The sequence below is a fragment of the Pristiophorus japonicus genome, chromosome 8 (genome assembly GCF_044704955.1).
Source record: "Pristiophorus japonicus isolate sPriJap1 chromosome 8, sPriJap1.hap1, whole genome shotgun sequence".
Taxonomy (NCBI): domain Eukaryota; kingdom Metazoa; phylum Chordata; class Chondrichthyes; family Pristiophoridae; genus Pristiophorus; species Pristiophorus japonicus.
This window is the reverse complement of record NC_091984.1, coordinates 223530316-223557875: the sequence shown is the minus strand read 5'-3', so window position 1 is coordinate 223557875 and position 27560 is coordinate 223530316. Positions and strand designations below refer to the sequence as shown.

The following is a 27560-nucleotide window of genomic DNA, read 5'->3' as shown; positions in this document are numbered from 1 at the left end:
TTCGAAAGCGCGCTTCTCGGACGGGAGCTGCACTTATTTGAATGCGCACAGGATCCGTACGCTTTGCGGAAGTGGTTGGCGGTCGTCAAGGGCGACGGGGCCCGCGGAGCGCAAACGGTCGGAATTAACGGAGGCGCCAGACTGACAATAACATTAAACCTCGCTGAGAAGGCGCTCGGTTCAATTTGACTGTCCGTGCCCAAGACCCTCGGTACAGTATTGTATTTCTGGCTTTGCCTCGGGTTTCTCACTGCCTGGTTCCGGGGGGCATCACAAAATTTAGACTGGTCTGTGGGGCCTTGTGTGCAGAAATTGCTTCGTCTTGGCCCACTTGGCTGTGGCAACGCTAAGACCAGAATAAAAGATGTTTTAAGGGCAAATATTATAAACTGGGTGTTAGAAACTGATGTAAATTAAAATGGGATGTGATGTCAGTGCATGCAATGCTGTAAGGGATTTAATTCAGTAAAGGTGATTGTGTGAGCTGTCACATTATGCTCCAGCAGTCTAACCGCGATTTGCAGTCTGACTCGATTGACTTACGCCAATATGCTTTAAAATTGTGTGATTTAAAAAATAATCATAACCTCAACTTGCTCCCCAGTGATATGTCAGCATCAGTTGTATCTCAAATAAAACAGAAAATGCTGGAAATATTTAGCATCTGTGGAGAGAGAAAGCGAGTTAACGTTTCAGGTCAACGATCTTTCGTCAGAACTGGAAAAAGTTAAAGATGGAGCAGATGTTTAAGCAAGTGCAGAGAAAGGGGGAGGAATAGAGGAAAGAACAAAAGGGAAGGTCTGTGATAGGATGGAAAGCAGGAGAGATTAAATGACAAAAGCTTCGATGGTGCAAGGCAAAAGGAGCTGGTCATGGAACAAATAAAGGATGGGTCTAGAGGAGGTGTACATGGGAATAGCAGAATTATCAACCGCTGCTGTCAGAAAAAAATAGGAGTAGTGGTTATGATCTGAAATTGTTGAATTCAATGTTGAGTCTGGAAGGAGGTAAAGGGCCAAATATCATAGAATCATAGAAGTTTACAGCACAGAAGGAGGCCATTTCGGCCCATCGTGTCCGCGTCGGCCAAAAAGAGGCTATCCAGCCTAATCCACTTTCCAGCTCTAGGTCCGTAACCCTGCACGTTACGACACTTCAGGTGCACATCCAATTACTTTTTAAATGTGGTGAGGGTTTCTGCCTCTACCACCCTTTCAGGCAATGAGTTCCAGACCCCCACAATCCTCTGCATGAAGACATTTCCTCTCAAATCCCCTCTAAACCTTCGATCAATTACTTTAAATTTATACCCCCTGGTTGTTGATCCTTCTGCTAAGTGAAATAGGCCTTTTCTATCCACTATATCTAGGCCCCTCAATTTTATACACCTCAATGAGGTCTCCCCTCAGCCTCCTCTGTTCCAATGAAAACAAATCCAGCCTATCCACTCTGTCCTCATAGCTTAGATTCTCCACTCCTGGCAACATCTCGTAAATCTCCCCTGTACCTTCTCCTGTGCAATCACGTCCTTCCTGTAATGCCAGAACTAGGCCTCGGCTAATAAAGGCAAGCATTCTGTATGCCTTCTTAACCACCTTATCTACCTGGCCTACTATTTTCAGGGATCTGTGGACATGCACTCAAAGGTCCCTTTTTCCTCTACACTTCTCAGTATCCTAGAATCCCTTTCCTTATTAGCCCACCCAAAATGCATTACCTCACACTTCTCTGGATTAAATTCCATTTGCCACTCTTCTGCCCACCTGACCAGTTGATTGTTATCTTCTTGCAGTCCGCAGCTTTCTTCTTCATTATCAACCACACAGCCGATTTTTGAATAATCTGTAAACTTCTTAATCATACCCCCTATATTCAAGTCTAGATCATTGATGTAAATCACAAAAAGCAAGGGACTGAGCACTGAGCCCTGGAAAGATGAGGTGCTATTCCTTGAGCTTTAGTTCAAAATGCTTTCCTCAGACATAATCCAAGATTGGAAGGATGAAGTATAACTATTTATACTGTTCAAGTGGACATACTGTAGCATGAAAATTTCACACAGCCATTACTGGCCACTAGTGCATGGACACACAATCAGCAACTGTTGACCATCTCAGCAATGAACAAATGCTGTAAATAAAATGAGTAGTTCAAGACCAAGAATTGAAGCACATATTCAGTCTTTTCCCCGCTGATTAAAGTTGTGTAAAATAAGCAGAAAGTATGAAATTATGCCAAAGGTTTTTAAATATTCGATTGGATAGAAGCCTGTAGAGGTCTGGATTTGTACACAAATCTGCTATTTCTAATAATGTCAGCTAATAAAATAATACATTATATCTTTCATATGACAACAGATCAGAGAATCTTTACAGTTACAAATGTCACTGATTGCTCGCATACTGGTTTAGTGGGTAAATGGGCAACATGGTGGGCTACTAAAGATAAAGATGACAAAAGTCTTTGGTTGGAATTAGCAGATCTCAACCCGGACAGTAGTTGGTGTGTTGGAATAGGTCTCCGTGACAAGACTAGGGTAGGAAGAAAAAGCCAGATTTCTCACTCCTGTTTGCTGTTTAGTGACCCTCTGTTGGAAAATGTACTTGTGGAACATTAAGTGAAGGAAGGGTCGGGCTCAGCAATAATGACCTTAAGAAATGAATAGCCCACTGACAATCACTGTCAACATTAGCACATGAAGAGTGGCATTTGAGCAAGTTACCAGAGGGCTCTTGTCTCATGTGGAAAAAGGAGGGAGAGAGAAAACAGGGAATTATAGACCGGTCAGCCTGACATCGGTAGTGGGTAAAATGATGGAATCAATTATTAAGGATGTCATATCAGTGCATTTGGAAAGAGATGACATGATAGGTCCAAGTCAGCATGGATTTGTGAAAGGGAAATCATGCTTGACAAATCCTCTGGAATCTTTTGAGGATGTTTCCAGTAGAGTGGACAAGGGAGATGTGGTGTGGTGTATTTGGACTTTCAGAAGGCTTTCGACAAGGTCCCACATAAGAGATTAATGTGCAAAGTTAAAGCACATGGGATTGGGGGTAGTGTGCTGACGTGGATTGAGAACTGGTTGTCAGACAGGAAGCAAAGAGTAGAAGTAAATGGGTACTTTTCAGAATGGCAAGTGGGTACCGCAAGGTTTTGTGCTGGGGCCCCAGCTGTTTACATTGTACATTAATGATTTAGACGAGGGGATTAAATGTAGTATCTCCAAATTTGTGGATGACACTAAGTTGGGTGGCAGTGTGAGCTGTGAGGAGGATGCTATGAGGCTGCAGAGTGACTTGGATAGGTTAGGTGAGTGGGCAAATGCATGGCAGATGAAATATAATGTGGATAAATGTGAGGTTATCCACTTTGGTGGTAAAAACAGAGAGACAGACTATTATAGGAAAAGGGGAGGTGCAACGAGACCTGGGTGTCATGGTACATCAGTCATTGAAGGTTGGCATGCAGGTACAGCAGGCGGTTAAGAAAGCAAATGGCATGTTGGCCTTCATAGCGAGGGGATTTGAGTACAGGGGCAGGGAGGTGTTACTACAGTTGTACAGGGCCTTGGTGAGGCCACACCTGGAGTATTTTGTACAGTTTTGGTCTCCTAACTTGAGGAAGGACATTCTTGCTATTGAAGGAGTGCAGCGAAGGTTCACCAGACTGATTCCTGGGATGGCGGGACTGACATATCAAGAAAGACTGGATCAACTGGGCTTGTATTCACTGGAGTTCAGAAGAATGAGAGGGGATCTCATAGAAACATTTAAAATTCTGATGGGTTTAGACAGGTTAGATGCAGGAAGAATATTCCCAATGTTGGGGAAGTCCAGAACCAGTGGTCACAGTCTAAGGATAAGGGGTAAGCCATTTAGGACCGAGATGAGGAGAAACTTCTTCACCCAGAGAGTGGTGAACCTGTGGAATTCTCTACCACAGAAAGTTGTTGAGGCCAATTCACTAAATATATTCAAAAACGAGTTAGATGTAGTCCTTACTACTAGGGGGATCAAGGGGTATGGCGAGAAAGCAGGAATGGGGTGCTGAAGTTGCATGTTCAGCCATGAACTCATTGAATGGCAGTGCAGGCTCGAAGGGCCGAATGGCCTACTCCTGCACCTATTTTCTATGTTTCTATGTGCCCCATCAAGAGTCAGCGTTTTCAGGACAGATTGGGGGGGAAAATACATTATGGGCCATTTTGAAAATGCAGAAGTGCAGTATGCAAATGTTTTAATGTCACTTGACTGCTAACTTTAGTTTGATTCCATAGGTGCCAGAGATGGCTTTACCCACGATCCCTTCCAGATGGAGCAACCGGAATCGAGTGCTGGAACAACATATTGTTCGTCAGCGGGATCAGGAGGAGCACCTTCGCAGTCAGTGGGAGCTACATCGCCAATACTTCAAAACGCATGATATTCGGAGCAGTAAACAGGCGCAGTGGAGCTCAAGGCAGTCTTACCAGCAAAGGTAGAAAACAAAAGGAGGCTACCTGGAGTAGGGTATTTCTCCGCGTGGGAAGTGGGAAAGATGCTTCTTCAGAAAGGTATAGATAGTAGCTAGTGGGTCTGTATTCTAGTTTTTTTTCTCTCTCCAATTCTGAAGGAGCTGACTCTTGCTGTGGTATGGTTCTAGGTAACCTCTTGTACCTTAAGGTACCATTGTTCATTTGTAAGGCTTGAAGATGAGTGGACTATTCCAGCTTGGGGGTATCACAATGAAACTCGATCATGTCTTTACCCAATGTTCATAAGTTCACTTTCTTGAAGTAATAATGAACAAGAGTTCAGGTTGGTTAGGTTGTCATGAGCAGGAACTCAGGGTGACTTATTTCCGCCCTCCATAGTTCAAGGTTCTGGCACAATTGCAAAATCTCTACTGCTGCTCCAGCTAAGATCAGCAAGGTCAGTGTGGAGCAGGGATCAAATCTGTGACATTTCTGATCTGTATGCCCTCGTGTCAGATGAGTTGGAGTATTTACCCAGTGAGCCAGTGAGTAGCTATTTTATATATTTTACTAAAGAACATTGTATGGCATGGTTGGTTCAAATTCTATTTGGAACCCAAGTTCAAATCCAGCCATGACTGATAGGTCATCAATGTCTGAAGGCTGCAAAAGTCCAGTTTTCCAGTGGAGGCACGTGGACAGTATAAAACTACACCTGCTATGGCATTTAATTTACAGTCACATTGAGAAAGGTCACAAAGCTGGCTGGCCCTGGGAAGTAGAAATGTCACACTGGCACAGTAGGGGTTGAATTTTATTTTAAGGTGATTGACATTAAGGCAGTTTGGTGCAGGTTAAACAGCTTTATTTTGCGTGACCTACAAACGTGCGATGGTGACCAGGTCCAAAAATGTGAAAAGGATCTATTTCCCTAGCTTCAAAAGCAAAATACTTTGAATGCTGGAAATCTGAAATAAAAACAGAAAATGCTGAAATTTCCCCAGCTTACCTCGATTAGTACAATGACCTTTGTTAAATGTTTTTTTTTAAATAAATGTAATTTGTTTCCAGAGTACATGTCAGTTAAGAATGGGTATTAAGTTTGGAAATGATGTGCATGGATACCAGAGTTGCTGGACTATAATTTTGTGACGTGAGTAACCTATTCCTGGCTGTAAGAAGGGGCATTCAGGCAGACCTTTCTTTCTTTGGCAGTATGACGGCGTACCACCGGAATCGTCAGCAGGGGGAAAAATTGCATAGCCTGGAGCAACGACGGAAAAGGCTACAGAGCTTGCTGCTCGAGGAACAGGATCTCCTTGAAGCGGAGCTCCGTGATCTGAAGGTTGACACAAGTTCTCTCATCCATGAGGCAAAGGAGAAGACTCAGGAACTGAAATCTGCCCGCGAGGAACGCAGGAAAAAGGTAGGGACTGGGTTTCGCAGTAAAAACCCAGCTTGGAGCTCCCGGGTGGCCTAGATAAACGTACCACCTCGTGTGGACTTGAGCCATACTGATGGGAAGGTCTCTGATCTGTGCTGAGTTAGCTGATCTCAGTCAGATAGGAGTTGGGGCGCTACAGTGGCCATTGGTGGGTAAGGCAAGCGGGGGGAAATCAGCCAGGTCGTTATTGTTGATCCAATGTCCTTGGCTGGAAAGTGTGCATGTGTAAATCAGCCTTGGTTGTTACACCTATGATGGAATACCCCGATGACATTCAATGTTAAGGTGTATACATCCGGGACTGCACGTGGCTGTGCCTTGCATAGATATCTAGGAATGAGTTACAGGCTGTAATCTAATCAATGCATAAAAAAAGAATAATGGATACCTTGGAGTGAGTTGCATTTTGTAATCGAATCAATGCATTTACATGCGCTTTATATATAGAATAATGGATGCCCGGAGTGAGTTATAGTGAGTGAAATCTGATAGTTTAGTTCTATGATATCCTTAGAGCCCCTTCAACAACACCAATTTGGGTTTATATAGCTCCTTTTAATGTAGTAAGTATGCCCAAAGGAGCTTTATAGAAGTGCTATCAAACAAAATATGGTGCCTTGTAATTGGTCATGTGCTGCACTTCAACTGGGGAAAAGCCCTCACACTTGAAATAACAGATTAAGGATATTTGTCGGAGGATGCAGTAGTTGGTTGGAATATTATGCTGATTTTTGTTTTTGTTTTTATGGTTTTCTTCCCTTCTCTTATGAAGGCAATGGCTCGTGCTGGGGTACAGTTCTATCAAAGTCAAGTGAGAGCCAACATTTATGTTAAATTTCTTAATTTTCTCTTACAAAAATAAAAGAAAATGTCTGTTTTTGCTCATAATTAGCGACTTGCTAAATCGCAAGCTCCAGAAATTGCGTGTTTTAAAGTTGTGATTTCCTACAATTCCATTCATGGATAGTTAATCACAGAGAAAAATAGGCATTCTCGAACATACGAACGATGATGGACAGATAAAGATCTTCTGGTCCATCGAACCTGTTCCACACAATTGCGATACCCTGTGTATCACTATATACACTCCCCACCCCACCTGAATCCATGTGATCACCAGGGGAGGTGAAAAACCAGATTTAAAAAAAAAACCCAGGCCAATTTGGGAAAAAAGATCTGGAAAATTCCTCGCTGACCCATCTGGGCGATCGAAACTGGTAACGATGATCACTCTGGCCTGGAAATTTTTAATCAAGAGGAATTGCGGGCCCTGAGTGTATTCATCCACAATGGGGTGCTGTCAAAGGCAAGCCAGCAACTGTCTTCAACTGATGTCCACATAAGTGCACTTTGTAGCAGGAGCAATCGGGGGAGCAACTTTAGCTGACTTCTCTCCTTCCAAGTCCAGGGGCACTGTGATAAATTGGAATGCCCCTATTGGCACCCTGGCTGAGAATGAGTAACTCGGCACAGGCTAGGGATAGGACCTAGCACCTTCCTGGTGGGTATTACTAAGTACCACATTGGGTGGTGAATTTACTGAGCCATCAAGGGAGTCTTGATTTATAAATCCTTCATGCTTATGTTGCAGTTGCTAATTAATCCGGCTGCTTAAAATGGGCGAAGGTTTAATTGCTATAATTGTGGTGCTTCTGGGACAGTGAATGGAGCTTTTCACATAGAAATACTCACACCTTGATTTTCTTGGAGTGAAGTAGCTTCTATTTTGCCAATAGTTTACTTTTGCAGCTGACATTACAACAATATTTGACATTGGAAACTGATGTCGAGATGCTATGTAATTGGTGCTAAACATTTTTGCACCTCTGTTCTCAGGTTGCTGAAGAGCTGTTGTATGAACACTGGAAGAAGAACAATATAGAACTGCGTCAAGTGAGTAGTGAGGCTATCTCGCAGAGCGGGTGAGCGACATCTATCCCAATTGGCAATTCATGTCATTACCTGGTGGAGGCCTGGTGGACACAGCCCTTTGAGGTTATGCTGAGAATTGGCAATGGGCATTTTTGTTTTTTTTGGTCCTTTTCTTTTCAATGATAGGCTGGGTTTGTTTTCTTTGGAACAGAGGAGGCTGAGGGGAGACCTTATTGAGGGGTATGAAATTATGAGGGGCCTAGATAGAGTGGATAGGAAGGACCTATTTCCCTTAGCAGAGGGGTCAATAACCAGGTAGCATAGATTTAAAGTAAAGTAGGAGGTTTAGACGGGATTTGAGAGGACATTTCTTCACCCAGAGGGTGGTGGGGGTCTGGAACTCACTGCCTGAAAGGGTGGTAGAGGCAGAAACCCTCACCACATTTTAAAAAGTACTTGGATGTGCACTTGAAGTGCTGTAACCTACAGGGCTACGGACCAAGAACTGGAAAGTGGGATTAGGCTGGATAGCTCTCTTGTCGGCCGGCACGGACATAATGGGCCGAAATGGCCGCCTTCCGTGCTGTAAATTTCTTTAATTCTATGATGACAAAAGTCCCAATACAGGTTAAGTTTATGATAAATTGTCTTTCATATTTAGAATTCCGCAGCATGAAACAAAAGGACTTCGGGCCTTTGTGCGAGATCCAAGACCTAGCTGAGAGATGGATCTTTGGCAAAAAAGGAAGTGGTTGTAAGGGAGGGCTTCAGGAGTTGAGTTCAAAAGTAGTGTGGGCTGATGTGGTCTATCTTCTGTGGAAGTTGATAAGCAACTGTGGTAAGAGGAATTTTGAGTAAGTTACATCCAGTAGACATTTAAGAGCTTTCTCCCATGTCTTTTCCCTTCGTCCCTGAAGTAACCCATATTGGATTATGGGTCCACTTGCATTGGCAGCTCTCCAGTATCTCACCCAACTTATTATTATTCATTTGTGAGCCAAGATATTGAGTCTCGGTAGGTTTATCAATCTTAGCGTAGTGCAGTATAATCAAGCCTGATCCTATCGTTGTCAAGTGTCTCCACCACAGCACTTTCCAGCAGGATCGATCAGGAACGAGGGCTTTTGACTAAATCTTCTACCCTGTCTAGTCCAGGAGTTCTGAAGTGTTTTAATAATATAAAGTGGAGTCACTATCTTTTGAAGTTGAAACGACTGGTCAAAAAATCTACACATCAAGGTTTCAGCATATCATTATTGTGCCTCCTCGGCTCTGCTCCACTGTGCTAGCTCTCTAGCTGGTCTCTTACTTTCCAAGATGAACTCCTTTTGTGTTTAAAGTTGGGTCCCTCCCTGCATTGCTGTTCAGCGGGGGTCTGTTGCTTATTATGAAGGAGCAGCACTGAGACCTGATGTTTCCTTTGGTACTGGATTTTATCAAATTCAAACCATCAAACCAACAAACCCAGTGGCACAGAGAGCGATACAGCCGACAGTTCTGACTCCACGCGGAGTTTATAATGGGAGAATCAGGCTAATTTTTGCAGTGAAAGTATATCCGTTGTAGCAGCCGACCCTTTACACTTTTCATCTCGTGAAGAATGTTGCTAGAGTGAGATTTTATTTGAACTCGGTACTGGCTCATCACTAAAGTCAACTATGTGTGTTGAGGTGCTCTGAGAATAAGCTTGGAAAAACTGCTATGGTTGCACAATATCTTTTGGTGCAATGTGAACCATAATTAGAGATCCAAGTTAGTTTGGCATAGTTGCCTGTTGCAGTAAGGCTCACGAATACTACTTTTAAGAGCCCTCTTTACAATGACAGCATTGTTTAAAATTGCAGTACTATTAGGGTCATACGAATTGCTAGACGAGTAAAAACCAAGGTCCATCTAGTTCGCCTTCTACCATCCTGGTAGTCGCATGATACAATAATGGAGTTGTTGACTATCAATCAATTTTCTAGCTATTTATTTTGGATACAGATCCAGTCGGATTTGCACAAGACGCACGTGACAGGCAGCTGGTGTTCACAGATCACGGAAAAACGGCAGGTAATTAAACCGCATTTAAAAGTTTGAGATCGTCCAACCTCCTAACCAAACAGTACAGAGATGCAGACACAAAATATGGTTATGGGTCTAGTTACAAGTTTAGAGTCTTGCCTTAGATATTTTCTCAGGTACAGTGGTGCTAGTCACTCCCATATGTTTTAGGGATGTGCCTGTACTGCCCAATATCTAACAGTACGATAACATAACCCAAGGGTGTAACAATAGCATTCCTTTGTAATCCAAACTGGATATTTGAATCTTCCACACTTGTTTCTTCAATCTTTCCAAAGGCAGATCAAGCAAACACTTCATGAGATAAAGCCAGATGTGAATGGTAAAGCTGCTTTATTTCACACCATGTGAACTTACAGAGCAATAATTACGAATGTATTTACTTATCTCTAATTATTCCAAATACCTTTGTGTAATTATTCAAAAATATAAAGAAGCTTAGCTTCCCCACATCAGTGGGTTGTCTTGTTTGACTTAACAACATATATAGCGCCTTTAACGTAGTGAAACGTCCAAAGGCGCTTCAAAGGAGTATTACGCGATAAAAAATTTGACACCGAGCCGCATAAGTAGCAATTAGGGCAGGTGACCAAAAGCCTGGTCAAAGAGGAAGGTTTTAAGGAGCGTCTTGAAGGAGGAAAGAGAGGTAGATAAAATTATTTCTAATCCCATCCTGCATTCTAAACTACTCCCAAATTTTGTTGGGCCTGACTGCCTTCCAGTTTTCTGCCTCAAAAAAACCCCGTGGGTCGTTCTTCATTTCCCTTCTGTCCCCTGCAGCAAGTTGGGGCTTGGTTCCTGAAAACTCCTCCTATCCAGGCGTTGGCCACAAGAGCTGCTAATCAAACTTGCTGCCGCCCCCTCCCTTTGAAACTAGCTTCATGTCGAGCTAAATGGGAAGGGCCATTCCAACCCCATACAGTGTGATTGTTTGCTGGGAGCTTCTGAGATGAGATAACAGCACCCTTATTATTCCTGCCTGTCTTGGACAACAGTATCAATGTCCGACTTTAATACATTCTCCAAATGCCTGGCAGACTGTGACCTTTCTTTTTAAATCCATGCAAATTAATTGTTTCCAAACTCAACAAGTTCAAAATGCAAATAATTTCTGTGGAAAAATGATCAAACAAATCCCCAAATCCCTAACAAAAGACATTTCCAACATTCAGTTTCTGAGGTTCAGACCGATGTGGAAAAACGTGGCTTCTGTGGGGACTCTTTTGAATTGAGTCAAGTATTCATTTCTTAATTTTAAATAAGATATAAAAAGGATTCTTTATTGACTGTGACCAATGGTGCCATTTAAAACAGTAACCTTTCTTTTCTTTTAGACGCTGTCTGACTTCCTGTGCATCTCCAGCATTTTCTATTTTTACTTAAGGATATATATTAGTTTTCTTGTATGTGTGACTTATACTGACAGTTGTTTTTATAACAAACTAGGGGATCTCCTGTGATGTTGCTGACTGGGAATTGGAGATTCTGCAGTTTTATAATAAGAACATATTACACTATAACAGACAATGTATTTATGATAATGATGGAGTGTTTGTGTCCTGTTTTCCCTTTCATAATGGGCTTAAGGAACTGCGCGGAGGCAAGCTGCTGTTGATGTGGAGCTGTTTTTAAATTGCCTATCCCTTGTGCTACCCACTTAGCCACAGGTGCCAGTGGGTAGCACACTTGCCTCTGAGTCAGAAGATTGTGGGTTGAAGTCCCACTCCAGGGACTTGAGCACATAAATCTAGGCTGACATTCCAGTGCAGTGATGAGGTAGCGCTGCTCTGTTGGAGGTGCCATCTTTCGGATGAGACTTTACATCGAGGTACCGTCTGCCCTCTCAGGTGGACGCAAAAGATCCCATGGCACTAATTTGAGCAGGGGAGATATCCCCGGTGTCCTGGCCAATATTTATCCCTCAATCAACATAACAACAAAACAGATTATCTGGTCATTATCACATTTCTGTTTGTGGGAGCTTGCTTGTGTGCAAATTGGCTGTTGTGTTTCCCACATTACAACAGTGACTACACTCCAAAAGTACTTCATTGGCTGTAAAGTGCTTTGAGAAGTCCGGTGGTCGTGAAAGGTGCTATTAAATGCAAGTCTTTTTTAAGGTGCAAACCCATGGGGAAATGCTCCAAATGGCTACATAAATTAAGAACTTTTAATTTGAAATTTTAAATGTAGTTTAATGAATTAAATGATTAGTCATATTAAACATCAATTGATATAATAACTTTTGTTTTAACAAAATGTTTTAATATATTTAGAGGGACTTGGTGATAGGTTAGATACTAGCCTTTCATTTCTGGCACCTGGGTTTAAATCTAGATTGATGCAATAACAGCCTCCACTATCTGCTGCCTGTAAGGGTTGCATCTGAAATTAAGTTGAGCAGTCTAAATTGTGAAGGGACCTACAGCACGAACTGGCCCCTCATTTTACACTGAATGACAGTCTGACTCGGAGATGCCACAGGATAACTACAACAGTGCCTTTAATGTAGAAAAATGTCCCAGACATAATCAGACAAAAATGTGCATCGAGCCAAAGAAGGAGGTATTGGGATGGGTGACTAAAAGATTGGTCACAGAGGTAGGTTTTAAGGAGGGTCTTAAGGGAGGTGCTTGGTTTGACAATTCTATTTTTCCTACTTGAATTTTACGGAGGTGCTGGGGTGTGGAAGGAAGTAACGGAAATTTGTCGTTTTTTTAAAAAAAAAAGGAACCGGTGACAAAACAGAAACAACACATTTATTTGTGTCTCCTGTTTTTGCAATTTTTGTAGCAAGAAGAGGCAGAGTTAGAAGAGACGAAAAGGTTAGAGAATGAATATGAAATTGCACGCAAGCAGGCCATGGAGCGAATAAAGCAGGAAGCGGAGAGGAGAAGACAGGAAGACTTGAAGCAGGCAGAGACCCTGCGACAGCAAATGGAGGAGCTGCGTTTACGGGAGGTTGAGGTAAGAACTAAATTGCTTGTGCCTGTATAAATGGTTTCAGCGCAAAAGATAGGAGTTGTGTCGGATCCACTACTAGACACAATTTGTTCAATGGGCAGATCCAATCAAATAACACATTGCGACTTTGTCACCCGTGCATTATGATAGTAGGTGGATGTGCAATATAGTGGGCTGAGCACCACTCTGCCATGCAATGGCAATAGGGACATGTTGGATTCCAGGTGTGCTGCTGTGGGAGATCACCAAACAGAAACCATGCACTGCTCACAATAGCTGGCCCTCACACACTTCCTCTTGGCTGGCTCAGCCACTCTGCTACAGCACATGTAGCCCCAAGGGAAATAAGAAGGCATAAGGACAGGAGAGAATGTTCTAAAAGCTGTTGTCCTGTTTAAACAGTGGGCACAAACTGAAACAAGTAAATCATCTGATTTCTCTGTGTGGAGAAAATGTACAAAACTATTAATCGACCTGAAGACACTGCTAAAAGATGTGTGATGAAGGAAGGAACATTTCAGTTGACTAGTATAGGCCTCCTATATTTACTTGGTGGCTGTGTAGTTGCTGAAGGTATATTTTCTTAATGTGTGATATGCTTTATGGTGCAATGGAACAGAAAATGGGTGCTTTCTGTTTACAATTTCTGGGAGATCCATATAAGGAACAACAATATCCCTGGGTGCCATCTTATGGGTTGGATATGCAGGTAATGGTGTAAAACATATTTCCGGTTGGTTCGAACTGAAGGGTGATCTGTGTAACCAGTATAAATCTCCAGACACCCACAACTATTGATATTTACACTGTGGTCAAGCCGACCAATAGAAAAATATATATACATATAACAGCTTCAAGTAAATGACTAAATCAGGGTCCTCCTGCGCCGATGCAAGTTTCCATACTGAAATCGCACAGAGTTAACACCGCGGAGGTGTATAAATGTTTGCCTATAAAAGTGAAACATTTTGTTTTGTTGATATCTCCAGATAATGATAAAAGACAGCGATATCTCCCAAGCTGTGATATTGAATTGCTGCCGTTGACTCATATCAGTTAGCAGCTGTGGCTTTGTTACTAGTTTGTCTGAATGTGATGAATTCTATGTGATGTAGATGGAAGTATACCAAAGAGTAGCGATGAGGAATTGAAGGTATAAACCAACACCTTGTGCTGCATACCTTCAGGTGCTATGGCACAGTACTATATTGCCAGTTTCTTTTCACTAGAGTGGGTTAATTGCTGTTTAAAGAATTCATTCTTGGGATGTGGGCGTCACTGGCAAGGCCAACATTTATTGCCTAATCCTAATTGCCCTTTCAAAGGAGTCCGTGAGGTGAAAGTACTATCACAGTGCTATTAGGTAGGGAATTCCTGGATTTTGAACCAGTGACGATGAAAGTACGGCGATATATTTCCAAGTCAGAATGGTGCGTGACTTGTAGGGGAACTTGGAGGTGATGGTGTTCCCATGCGCCTGCTGCCCTTGTCCTTCTAGGTGGTGGAGATCGCGGGTTTGGGAGATGCTGCCAAAGAAACCTTGATGAGTCGCTACAATGCATCTTGTAGATGGTACACACTGCCGCCACGGTGCACCTGTGGTGGAGAGAGTGAATGTTGAAGGTGGTGGATGGGGTGCCAATCAAGCGGGCTGCTTTCTCCTGGATGTGTCGAGCTTCTTCAGTGTTGTTAGAGCTGCACTCATCCAGGCAAGTGGAGAGTATTCTACCACACTGCTGACTTGTGCCTTGTAGATGGTGGAAAGGCTTTGGGGAGTCAGGAGGTGAGACACTCACTGCACAATACCCAGCCTCTGACCTGCTCTTGTAGCCACAGTATTTCTGTGGCTGATCCAGTTGAGTTTCTGGTCAATGGTGACCCCCAGGATGTTGATGATGGGGGATTCTCCAATGGTAATGTCATTAAATGTCAAGTGGAGGTGGTTAGACTTATTGGGAGCTGTGTGAGATATCAATGTAATGCAGTATCTCAGTTTTTCAGGCATAAACTGCTGCTAAACTGAGTTATGTGTGTCTGTTTTTAGGTCAGAAAAATACACTAATTCATGAAGTTCTGATCTAGTAATTTTCTGGCAGCTCTTTTTTCTCCCCATAGATCATCATTTTCTCCATTGTAAGTATAAATAGCTTCCATATATCTGGGGATTTACATTGGCTATGTAACTGTGGCGTGTTTCCATGGAACAATAGTATAGTTGCATTCTGGAGTGGGCAAAGAATCTACAGGTTAGTACTGGTCCAAAATCAAGGAGAGCATGCAAGATTGATGAACGAATATGAAAAAGCTAGGTGTTGCTACTCCTGATTGATAGCCAGTGACCTCTGCTAGAACGCATGCATGCGTGGACTTCAGTTCAGGACAGTATTTGAATGTGGTGGAAGTGCATCCGGGAGGGCGCTGAGCACCTTGCGTCTCATCGCCGAGAGCGTGCAGAAATCAAGCGCAGGCAGTGGAAAGAGTGTACGGCAAACCTGTCCCACCCACCCTTTCCCTCAACGACTATCTGTCCCACCTGGGACTGTGGTTCTTGTATTGGACTGTTCAGCCACCTAAGAACTCATGTTAAGAGTGGAAGCAAGTCTTCCTCGATTCTGAAGGACTGCCTATGATGATAAAATTTTTAAAGGGCTTGACAGGGTAGATGCTGGGAAGATGTTTCCCCTGACTGGGGTGTCTAGAACTAGAGGACACAGTCTCAGAATAAGCGGTCGGCCATTTAGGACTGACAAGAGGAGAAATTTCTTCACTCAGAGGGTTGTGAATCTTTGGAATTCTCTACCCCAGAGAGCTGTGGATGCTTAGTCGTTGCGTATATTCAAGACTGAGATCAATAGATTATTGGACTCTAGGGATATGGGGATAGTGCGGGAAAGTGGAGTTGAGGTAGAAGATCAGCCATGATCTTATTGAATGGCGGAGCAGGCTCGAAAAGCCGAATGGCCTACTCCTGCTCCTATTATGTTGATGGCCTGTGTGGTCAAATAACCTACCAATGTGTATATGTAGATCATTTTCTTGTGGTTCTTGTATTGGACTGTTCAGCCACCTAGTGGAAGCAAGTCTTCCTCGATTCTAAGGGACTGCCTATGATGATGATGATGATAAAAAAATTTTAAGGGCTTGACAGGGTAGATGCTGGGAAGATGTTTCCCCTGACTGGGGTGTCTAGAACTAGAGGACACAGTCTCAGAATAAGCGGTCGGCCATTTAGGACTGACAAGAGGAGAAATTTCTTCACTCGGAGGGTTGTGAATCTTTGTTACCTCTTCCTCTTTCAGTCTGATCTGTCCATAAGAAGTTTTACATCTAGAATCATTCATGTTACCTTTCAGTAGCCCTTGGTAATCTCTTTGGCCCAAGGCAATAACTTTTGAGTTCTTTTGCACGTGAACTTTCCTTGACATTAGGGAAGTGATGGAGGTTTTTTTTGATTTGTGCAATAATTCAAACCTTAGCGTGTGAAGAGAAGGGTGTTCCAAGAATTGTCTTCCTAGAATTGTCTTCCTTCATCAAGAAGCATCAGCATTGCCAGTGGGTGTTTCTAAATTTAACTCAGGGTTGGTCTATCTTCAGGCTAAGAATCTCAAGGCAGAACAGGAGAAACTGTTGAAACAGCAGTGGGAACTGGAGGAACTGGAAGAGGAAAGGAAACAGTTGGAGCAACGACGCAAGAAATCTGAGCTGGGGTGAGTATTGTTAGTTGGCTTGTTACTTACTGCTTTGAAGATTTCTCTCAGTAATTTTTAAAGATCTACTCCTTTTTACATCCTCCTTGGACAAGGGGCAAATCATTTGCTACAAGACCTTTTTGAAGTGGCCATTAAGGCACAACTATCCTTTTTGGGAAGAGTTGGTGAAATATGCTTTTATTTGCAAATCATATCTTGCCTCGCATGTCCCTAATAAGTAACGTAGTCAAATTTTTCATAAAATGGATGCAGCAGTCATTGTAAAAAAAAAAATGACTGTTATTGGATGATAATAGGTTCATATGGAGCCATTTTAACCCTACTCACTTAACAGAAACTTGGCGGGTGAGTAGTTAAAATCACCATGGCTCTTACCCATTCAAAAACCACCGTGATTGCATCATCTGCAATTTTAATCTGCTTTCCTGAACAGGCAACGACGAAGCCAACAGGGTCCTTCTTTACGTATGCATGTTGTGGCCCGATGACATCATTAAGACCCGACTAATTTTAATTCTGGCCTGAGTGGGGAGTCCACCTAGAGTTAAAATCGGGGCTGAGTAACCATTCTGGCCTCATGATTGAGTAAATTGCTGTTATTGTCACTGTGGCTTACAAGCTGAAAGTACACTACTGTTTCTGTGTAGCTTCCTCTAACCCATTTGTTAGTTATCTTCTTGCCCGCTTTAGATGTTTCCTCCCCCTCTCCTCATGCCATACACCTTTTCCTGACTGAATTAATGGATTCTGTTTTGACTCCTTTGCATGTGCTACTCTGATCTGGCCTGTTGAAACTGCTCAAGTTATCCTTTTCAAGGTTTTCTCAGTTCAGGATTTTTAATTCATGGTAAATGCTACAGAAAGCTCCAAGTAGGATAATCACCCCTTTCTCAGGGGTGGGGAAAGCTTGTGTCCTACCAACTTGTGTCACAGTGGACTCTGCCACCAGATTGCACAGGCTTTTTCAGCTTATAACTTCACTGTTTCTTTTTTGCTTTAAGTGAATGAATTCTCAAACTTCGGCCTTTTTCTTTCAGCGGAAAGTGCTTCCATATGCTAATTTCCTTTGTTCTTTTTTGCAGCCGGATACTGAACCGTCAGTACAAGACTCAGATGAGGAGACGCGCACAGCAGATTCAGGAAGAGCTGGTAAGTGCTCCTGCACTGCAGCATCAAAACGTTCAAACATTTCATTGAGAGCCTTAGTTTCATTAATTGGCAAGGATAGGATCAGGTTTGGGTGTGATGCCCACCCTTGTTAAATAGCCTTCTTTACATTTCTCGTTCAGAGAAGAGAATGGGAGAAAGAAAATCATTTATCAATGATTTAGATGAAGGAATTGAATGTAATATCTCCAAGTTTGCAGATGACACTAAGCTGGGTGGCGGTGTGAGCTGTGAGGAGGACGCTAAGAGGCTGCAGGATGACTTGGACAGGCTAGGTGAGTGGGGAAATGCATGGCAGATGCAATATAATGTGGATAAGTGTGAGGTTATCCATTTTTGTGGCAAAAACACGAAGGCAGTATATTATCTGAATGGCAACAGATTAGGAAAAAGGGAGGTGCAACGAGACCTGGGTGTCATGGTACATCAGTCATTGAAAGTTGGCATGCACCTACAGCAGGCGGTGAAGAAGGCAAATGGTATGTTGGCCTTCATAGCTAGGGGATTTGAGTATAGGAGCAGGGAGGTCTTGCTGCAGTTGTACAGGGTCTTGGTGAGGCCCCACCTGGAATATTGTGTTCAGTTTTGGTCTCCTAATCTGAGGAAGGACGTTTTTGCTATTGAGGAAGTGCAGCGAAGGTTCACCAGACTGATTCCCGGGATGGCGGGACTGACATATGAGGAGAAACTGGATCGATTGGGCCTGTATTCACTGGAGTTTAGAAGGATGAGAGGGGATCTCATAGAAACATATAAAATTCTGACTGAACTGGACAGGTTAGATGCAGGAAGAATGTTCCTGATGTTGGGGAAGTCCAGAACCAGGGGACACAGGCTTAGGATAAGGGGTAAGCAATTTAGGACTGAGATGAGGAGAAATGTTTTCACTCAGAGAGTTGTTAACCTGTGGAATTCTCTACCGCAGAGAGTTGTTGATGCCAGTTCATTGGATATATTCAGGAGGGAGTTGGATATGGCCCTTATGGCTAAAGAGATCAAGGGGTATGGAGAGAAAGCAGGAAAGGGGTACTAAGATGAATGATCAGCCATGATCTTATTGAATGGTGCAGGCTCGAAGGGTCTATGTTTCTAAAATAAATAATAATTTTTTTTTACAAGTGTGAGTTTCAGTGAAAAGACCGACTAAAGCACACTAAATAACAATTAGCTTAACACTTGGTGGATTCAGGACTTTTCAGGGAAGCGTGCAGCTGATTCGGGATGAGCTGTGAGTAATGAAGAACTGTGTGGTATGAGGTTAAATAAAAATGGACTGTGTTAAGAATGAGAAGTCCATTCCATCAATTATCGGTACAGTACAAGTGGAGTAATTAGTTAAATGTGTGATTTGCTTTATTTTGTTTCTGTTCTTTCTAAGTATATTTTAATCCTCTCCCAGTGCACTTTGAATGAGAAGGGCAGGGAGGTGAATGTATCGCCTGTCACCATAACTGGCCATTTAACATGGCTGAGGACGGTCAGGATGTCTGTTCCTCTGTGGCAGAGGACAATGCTTTTTACTAATACTGCTCTGTGATGGCATAGCTGACATGGAGGCCTCAACATGGCGATTTATGGGTGTAGATCTGCCACCTGCCATTCCCTGGTACAACACGTTGGACCACAAATATACTGTGCCAGCCTTTATGCTTTTGTTTAAGCAGGGTTGTTCTGACACCCTTCGATTGAATGCACCTGGGTACAACTTTGAATCAATAGGAACAATGATGAATGTTCAAGAGGTAACTGCCATCTATCATGGGTTGACAGGCATCCAGTGAAAAACGGTTGGCAACAGGTGGCTGGGGGAACATTCTGCACATTGCTGCCCCTGTCTGGAGTAGCAGCGAGAACTCTACTCTTGCTGATTGCTGGATTATGGGTATCATTGTACTGTTGAGTGATTCTGTTGCCAATGAATGAATATCATTGGCAACAGAATCACCCATTTAAGCATTCTTTATGCACGTACTGTGCACATTTGATTTCCTCACCGAGGTCATTGCTGAATTGTAGTTCTTTATTTTGTACTTTTTTTTTCCAACTTGCAGGAGATGGATCGCCAAATTCTTGCGTCTCTGATTGAAAAAGAAGAGATGGACCAACAACTACAGTCAGCGAGGCGTGAACGGGCTATAGCAGACGCAGCGTGGATGAAAAAAGTCATTGAGGAGCAGCTACAATTGGAGAGAGAGCGCGAGGCAGAATTGGACACTGTATTCAGGTCTGTCCCTGATCATTTGTGCAGATAATGCTCCATTTAATTGGTCGGCAGAGAATTGTACTGGAAGGAAAATAACAGATCATTGTATTGTGCTGTTTTTTACATGAGCATGAATTAGTTCATCTCCTATTTGCTTGTGAGCATGATATCTATTGAATGCTTTCATCGGGTGTTAGAGGCTTCTGGCAGAAGAGTGCGCCAGGCTAAGGCTCTCTAGTTGTAGTCAATTATTCTCTCGAGTGCGAAATTGCAAAATAGAACTATTATTTATAAGTGGACTTTTTTGCTGAACGAACGTTATTATGATAGGTGTCCCAATTAAGTGCACTTTCTGCTGTTTTTCCTAGCGAGCCATGGAAATATGTTGAGTCTTTACTTCACCTAAACTTAGAGCTGTCTTTCCCACCCGTTCCACCCCCAGTTGTCTGTGGCTTGTAAATCAGCAGCACAATTTGCTTGGAGGTGAAGGCAAGATGTTTTCCATTTTCCTCTAGATTCAGAAGCACAGTGACAATTATTCAGGAGCCAGCGCTCTCGTAGTGAACATGTGATTTTAGATAAGAATTAATGTTGGGATGTACTTAACTGACATCGAAGGGTCTTATCCTAGAGTATTCTTCTAAATCAAAATCTATACTCTTTAAATTTCATGAAATCAGTATGTTTCAGTTCTCCTATTCAGTGGAAGGGAAAATTTAATTAGAAACGAAAGCCCAGTTTCCATGACTGATGTCGCAATATTAATCAGAAAGGAACTTCAACAGACTTTCTTGGACGTCAAATAATTTAATTTACTTTTCAGTTGAGAGCCTACAAGCATTATAAATAGAATGTGACATGGCTGCATTTGTGTCCTAGGAATATTTTTTTTTGGTGGGGGGAGTTATTATTTTTAAATTGTTAATTAAAGAGGTTATCTTCTCAATTTTCAATGCAGCACTTTGCAGTGACAATGTGTAGTAGTTCATTGCAGTCAGAGAATGTAATGGTGTACTGAAATTATAGGATGCACAAATGAGCATTTAAGTTTGAAAAAAATCCCTCTGATTCCAGGGAGGAGGCCCAACGTATGTGGCAAAAACGAGAAGAGGAGTGGGAGAGAGAGCGGCAAGCAAGATTGCGTTTAATGCAGGAGGTATGGAAGTTTCATTCTTCCCTCGACTTTCCAAAGATTAATTATTTGAAAATATCAAGTTGTTGGCTGTGTAGATGGTATGCCTTAGAATAGATTCAGGCAGTCTCACAAATGCAGTGTTGGTGTTTCTGTACATTCCACCTTGCATCTATGAATATGGTCCTGTGAATTAATCATGTTCTTTACAAGCATTGAACTCCAAAATAAATGTCCAGTGCTAGCTAGTTTACGAAGTGTCTTTTGATCGGTGCTTCAGTACAAAGTAGTGAGACCCCTATAATTCCTCACACTGTAAGTTACTATTCTTGGTCATACTGTCAAGAGAAGGTGGAGTGAAAAGGGCAGGTATTTAACCAAATGGAGCGAGAGAGAAAATAACCTAAGAGGTGCACTTCTCCCAGAATCTTGTTTAAAAGCGCGATTGGCCAGGCTGGAAACAAGTCTTTGCGTTCAGCTAGGGAATGGTCCATGGTATGTAGCCAATCAGAAGAAGTGATGACGTTTTGTTTTAAAGTAAGGACTATGAAGTGTCACTGATTACTGACAGGGGGCAGGCCAACATATTTAAATACCAGCTAGTAATATTTGATTTCATCATCATCATAGGCAGTCCCTCGGGATCGAGGAAGACTAGCTTCCACTCCTGAAATGAGTTTTTTGGTGGCTGAACAGTCCAATACGGGAGCCACACTCTGTCACAGGTGGGACAGCTAGTCGTTGAGGGGAGGGGAGGGGTGGGTGGGACTGGTTTGCTGCACGCTCTTTCCGCTGCCTGCGCTTGCTTTCTGCATTCTCTCGGCGATGAGACTTGAGGTGCTCGGCGCCCTCTCGGATGCACTTCCTCCAGTTAGGGCGGTCGTGAGCCAGGGACTCCCAGGTGTCAGTGGGGATGTCGCACTTTTTCAGGGAGGCTTTGAGGGTGTCTTTGTAGCGTTTCCGCTGCCCACCTTTGGCTCGTTTGCTGTGAAGGAGCTCCGATAGAGCGCTTGCTTAACAACACAGAAGGACTCAATTTCACCCATAACACCTGTGAAAGAGGTGTCCATTTTGTTCCATTCTTGTAGCTTTCATTTCAATTTTATTATTTTTCAAATATTAATCCACTTTCCTTTCAAAAGCTATTGTGTATTCTGCCTCCACCACTATTTCTGGTGGGGCATTCCTTGTCCTAGTAACCCCCTGCATAAAAATAATTTCCCCATTCCTTTCCTTGTTTTTTTGGCGATGATTTTAAACGTATGCCCTTTGGTTACCGACTGGCTGACTAATGGAAATAGTTTTTTCTGATTTATCTTATCAAAACTCTTAATAATTTTTAATTTCTCTGCTCTATTGAAAGGAACCCCATTGATACTTTTGCCGTCAGAATGATGGCGGCATTGCTATTTCACATTTAACAAAGAGAATCTCAGCTGACTGCTGTTGGCTTCATCAGTTCCAGGCTAGGGGCTTGAAAAATCAAAGACTTTTGATTGTTACCCAGTCGCCCTTTATGGAGGCACATGAGTGGAGACATTGCCTGTGCTCATTGTTTGGACTTTGCAGAATGATCACTTGGGGTGCTGGGTCTCTCTCAAGCTTCAGGAAAGAATGACCAAGAGTCACACAGTGCCTAAGACAGACTCTGAGACAGAATCCGTAGATAATTTCTCCATTTGCCCTGCATTAACTCAACGATCACTAAATGTTAATACAGTCATCATCATAGGCAGTCCCTCGGAATCGAGGAAGACTTGCTTTCACTCTTAAAATGAGTCCTTAGGTGGCTGAACAGTCCAATACGAGAGCCACAGTCCCTGTCACAGGTGGGACAGATAGTCGTTGAGGAAAGGGGTGGGTGGGACTGGTTTGCCGCACGCTGTTTCCGCTGTCTATGCTTGATTTCTGCATGCTCTCGGCAATTAGACTCGAGGTGCTCAGTGCCCTCCCGGATGCACTTCCTCCACTTGGGGCGGTCTTTCTCCAGGGACGTTGGTGGGGATGCTGCACTTTTTCAGGGAGGCTTTGAGGGTGTCCTTGTAACATTTCCTCTGCCCACCTTTGGCTCGTTTGCCGTGAAGGAGTTCTGAGTAGAGCACTTGCTTTGGGAGCCTCGTGTCTGGCATGCAGACATTGTGACTTGCCCAACGGAACTGGTCGAGTGTGGTCAGTGCTTCAATGCTGTCTTTTATTAGTATGCTGGTCGGAAAGTTCCTCGGCCGGGGGGGCGGGTGGCTCTCCCGATTGCTGTGCCAGGAGATTGATGGAACACCTGGAGAAATAGTGTAAATGGCTGAAAATCGTTAGATAAAGGTTTGTTCTGCTGGTGGTACGAAATGAGGACAGGACAAAATTGCCCCAGAGTTTGTAGGGGACCAAATATTATTAAACTGTAAAGTCTCTTGGAGAGGTCACAGATTGACTGGTGTGAGAAATGGAAAAATATCGCACTTGCGCTGTTGGGGTGCTATTGTGATGTTAGGGTTAAGGTACATTGTTGGGGTGGATTAAAAGAGGCTTTGCCTGACCTGAAAGCTTAAACTGGAAAGGGTCACATGTCCCTCGCCTGTCGAGCACGATTTGTTTTAAACAGAGAATTGTGGTGGGGAGCAGTAAAAGCAGTATTTAATGTGCTCTCCTCTTGTTAGGTACTTGTAGGCCGACAACGGCAAATCCTGGAGCGGATTGAAATGAATCGGCGTGCTCAGGAGGAATCTGTGCAGCGACGCGAGGAGCTGATCCGGGAGCTAGAGGAAGTGAAGGAAATGACAAAGCGCGAGAAGGAGGAAGAGGAGGAGGTGAAAACCGCTCGCAAGCAGGAACTGACAGCACAGGTTTGTTCCACAAAACCATTGATATACAGGCATTAATCACCGGACTCCGCTCCTGGTGGCTTTTTGTACAAGGTATACGTACATTGTTACATATTTAAGTGGATCAGTGCACATGGTCCCCCAGAGATACTGAGAACGGCCATGTAACCAAAAATACCTCCAAAGATTTTTCAGGTGGTCAGTGATGCTCGCTGATTTCAGTCAAGGCATCAACAGGTGCAAAATTGGTTTCAGCGAGTCAGGCGGGGAAAAACACAGTGGCGAGCAGTGGTAGGATTTAGATTGACTCCCGCGTCTCTTCACACAATGAGCTGATGGAACAATGACATCCAAAAACATCCCCCGCAGCAAAAAGATTAAATCTGAAGCTAAATTTATGTCTTCCGCCCCGCCCCCAACTCACTCCCACACCTTCCAGGTGCATCTTCAAGAAAGGTGGTGGAAACATAGTCAATGATCAGTCCTGATACTGTCAGTAATATTACAGTCGCGAGTATTGCAGGTCTACTGAAAGTCCACTCGGATCTTGTTGTAATCCCCAATACTGGGCAACAGGCTTTCATGCTATCGATGAATACTAAACAAATGTACTGGATAACGTTGGACTGGGAAATGCAGTTATTCCTAACTGGAATTATTTTTTTCTTGTTTTTAATGAAGGTTGAAGAACGGAGGAGGCAGGAATTGGAAGAGTTGCATCGGCAACAGGAGAAGGAAAATGAGGAAAGGCTTGCAGAGAGACAATATGAAGAGATGCTTCAACGTGAGGCTAAGCTGATGAGGCAGCGAGGATATGATCCGAAGGTAACTATACACGTTGAAAATGGGTGTCTGGAGCACGGCAGTGGCTCAGTTAGCAAATGTACCATCCAGTCGAGTACACCATTTTCCCCAAGCTGTGCGGGCACACGGCTGCGTACCGATCAGAAGTTCCCGTGCTCATCAGCTGTTCCGTAAATTTAAAGGGACCGCGCACCAAACATAAAAATTAGAAGTAACATTGGTGTGGTATTGAATCTCTTTAAAGTGAAAATGTTGTTAGACTTGATTGTTTTGCTCCTGTTTTATATTTTATTAGACATGCCACCGACCAAGAATAGCCTGGACATAGCGTGGAAGCTGAGAAACACAAGACTGGCTTGTGAAATGTGAGTCTCGTCTCGGAATGGATCAAGTGTCTGGATCAAATCCACATTTCTTGACCTCTCAACATAGCAGACAGAGCCAAGTTCTCATTCCCTTTATGTGCTGGATGTTGTAGTATGTAATTTGCATTTATTGAAGGAAAAACTCAATATATGTAAAACTCTGAGATTTAGGCTGGAGTTTACGTAAAACCGTAGAGCTGATAAAGCCTCTAAGGATCTCGCTTACTCTTTCTAAATTGCTGGCCTGTTATTAGTACACATTAAATATGAATGGTTCAGTCCTTAACCACTGGCCCTGTTCATTGTCTGGAAGATTGTTCTTTCTCAAGTAGGTGTTTGTGGCTGGTGCGTAGAATCCATGTTCTTTCTATAGGATCTGGAAGTAATCCTCAAACCCTGTCATTCAGGTTTTGAGAGGTTCAGGTCCACTAGATTTCTCCAGTTCTGCGGTGGGTAAATAATTTTGCTTCCACATTACAAAAGTTGAAAAAGCTGATACTTTTCACTCCTTGAGCTGATCTGTTAGCGACAAAATTAGTTAACGGACTCACAGGCATGGAGACCCGTGAGTCCCAGTCTTAACTGACATTTGCACCAAGGCTTCTAGGAAGTAGGCACCCATTGATGCCTTAAAACTGACAGGTCTTGGTCATCTGGCAGGGAAATGGAGAAGCAGTATGCAAAATCCCCTACCTGTGAGGTTCAAGCACACCTCATCCAGAGTTGACCGAGCAACTCTATTAACTGTATGTGGAACTGTGCACAATTTGGGCTATCTGTCTTCCGAGCAACAGGAAGTGACACGTATGGAAAGTAGGGCAGCGGGGAGACGCGAAAGAATTGGGGAATGAGAGAAGCTGACCCACAAAGAAATTAACCAGCTTAGAAAACAGAGTGCCAGATTTTAAAATGTTCAATCCATAATGCACCCTTTTTTGTATTGCCGTGTTTGCACTGTTTGTGTTTGCAAGACCAGCCTAATATAATAGATTTTTTTTGTTGTATTGGACCATTTAACTCAGGATTCAAATGGCCAAACAGAAATAGGACAGGAAGATTTTATTATGATGTTTTGTGTTGTGTTTGAAGGCTTTTAACTCTTGTTAAAAGTTTGCTTGTGAGCTTTACATTGGCAGTCTGGAAGTACTGAAACACTACAATGACCAGCCTCGACTCTCCCATCATTCTCCCAATGGCTGCAGTTGATCACTTTTTTTCCCAGATTAGGAATCAACATTGCCGTACAGCAACATTTTCCTTTTTGGGCCGGAAGATCACGTGAACGATCAGGTAACAAGGCTTTTGCATTGGCTAGTGTGATCCTGATTTCTGGTGGTCTCCTGCCCCCTCTCCAGATTTCTAATCCGGAGGGGGAAGGGGAAACCAATAGAGGCCGAGGAAGGGGCTTGGATGTGTGAGAAAGAAAACAATTGGAGAGAGCGAGATGGAAGATTGGGGCTATGAAATGGGATTAGGATGCTTGGAAAGGACATTGGAAGGAAACAGAGACTTGGGGAAAAATATGCTTTAAAAAAATTCAAAATAGTTTAAATTGGGGATTGCAGAACAGAGGCGGTGGGGGTATTGGTAGCTGTTTGAATATAGGCCCCAGATTAAAATTTTTTTTTTCCAATTTAATATTCTGGGGTCCGATTTAAAAACAGTGGATTCCAGACGAACATGTCTGAATATAAGGTTAGTGATAAATTATGTTTTTGATATGTATTTTATAACTATCTTTTGCTTAGCTCAAGCTGTATGTCTTTACAAAAGTAAAGAGCTGTTTGTGCACATTTTCAATAAAGGTGTGCAGAGCTGACATCTTTATCTGGAATTTACCACTTTTGTGTTTTGTATGAATCCTGTCAATGAGGGAGGGCCATTTGGGATGTAGCATTGGAACCATCTTTGACTTTTCTCTTGTAGCAGCATTCCTTTTATTGTGAGATGAAATGTCAAAACCGATTTAAAATCTGTTGCTGAGTCAGAGTTTGAGTCCAAAGGTAAACTGGGAAGTGATTAAGTTGAGAGAAATTAAAACTAACACCTTTATTAAAATATTGAGTAACTTGAGCTTTGAAGTCTTAGCTCTTTGTAAATAGCAATGGAAGTTATTTGGGTTTGTCATAAAAATATTTCCATTGCTTTTACTCCACCTGGAGCTGACTGAGTTAATCTATGTGTGAAAGGAGTCTCTGCCTAATTAGCAGCAGTTACTGTTCACAGCTGCATCTCTTAACACAACACTCAGGACAGATTTAAACCTATTTAAATTTCAGATGATTAAAACCTTTTAAAGAACTTCTAATGTAGCTGTCCAACTGATTAATTGCTAATTCGCTTGAATTCCTGATGGCTCTGAAATCCAGCTTGGGAAGCCAAGAAGTGTCTCTTTACTTGCTTTCAGTCTGAATTATTGATGTTTGTAATATAATATGTTTATAAAAAAGCATCTCTGCCTTTTTTCTAAGCTTTTGTACTGAGTTTGTGACTTTTTATTTTAGAGGCACTTATCATGAAATAGAAAAATAATCAGTTTGGGGCTTGAATGTTTTTATTT

The 27560-nt window shown here is 42.8% G+C and overlaps 1 protein-coding gene across 2 annotated transcripts; it reads left to right on the top strand.

Moving 5' to 3' along the window:
* The first annotated feature begins 73 nt into the window (after positions 1 to 73).
* Positions 74 to 27560, top strand: tchp (trichoplein, keratin filament binding). Of its 2 annotated transcripts, none has more exons than XM_070887978.1 (13): positions 74 to 211; positions 4280 to 4479; positions 5672 to 5882; positions 7737 to 7793; positions 9759 to 9827; positions 12633 to 12806; positions 16398 to 16510; positions 17596 to 17662; positions 19732 to 19904; positions 20958 to 21039; positions 23667 to 23852; positions 24513 to 24656; positions 24931 to 27560. In XM_070887978.1, exons 2-13 carry the CDS (start codon positions 4289 to 4291, stop codon positions 24961 to 24963), a joined length of 1500 nt encoding a protein of 499 aa, XP_070744079.1. In that variant the 5' UTR covers positions 74 to 211; positions 4280 to 4288; the 3' UTR covers positions 24964 to 27560. The 2 variants fall into 2 exon arrangements, with proteins under 2 accessions (XP_070744079.1, XP_070744080.1); XM_070887979.1 differs by having other exon boundaries at positions 74 to 216.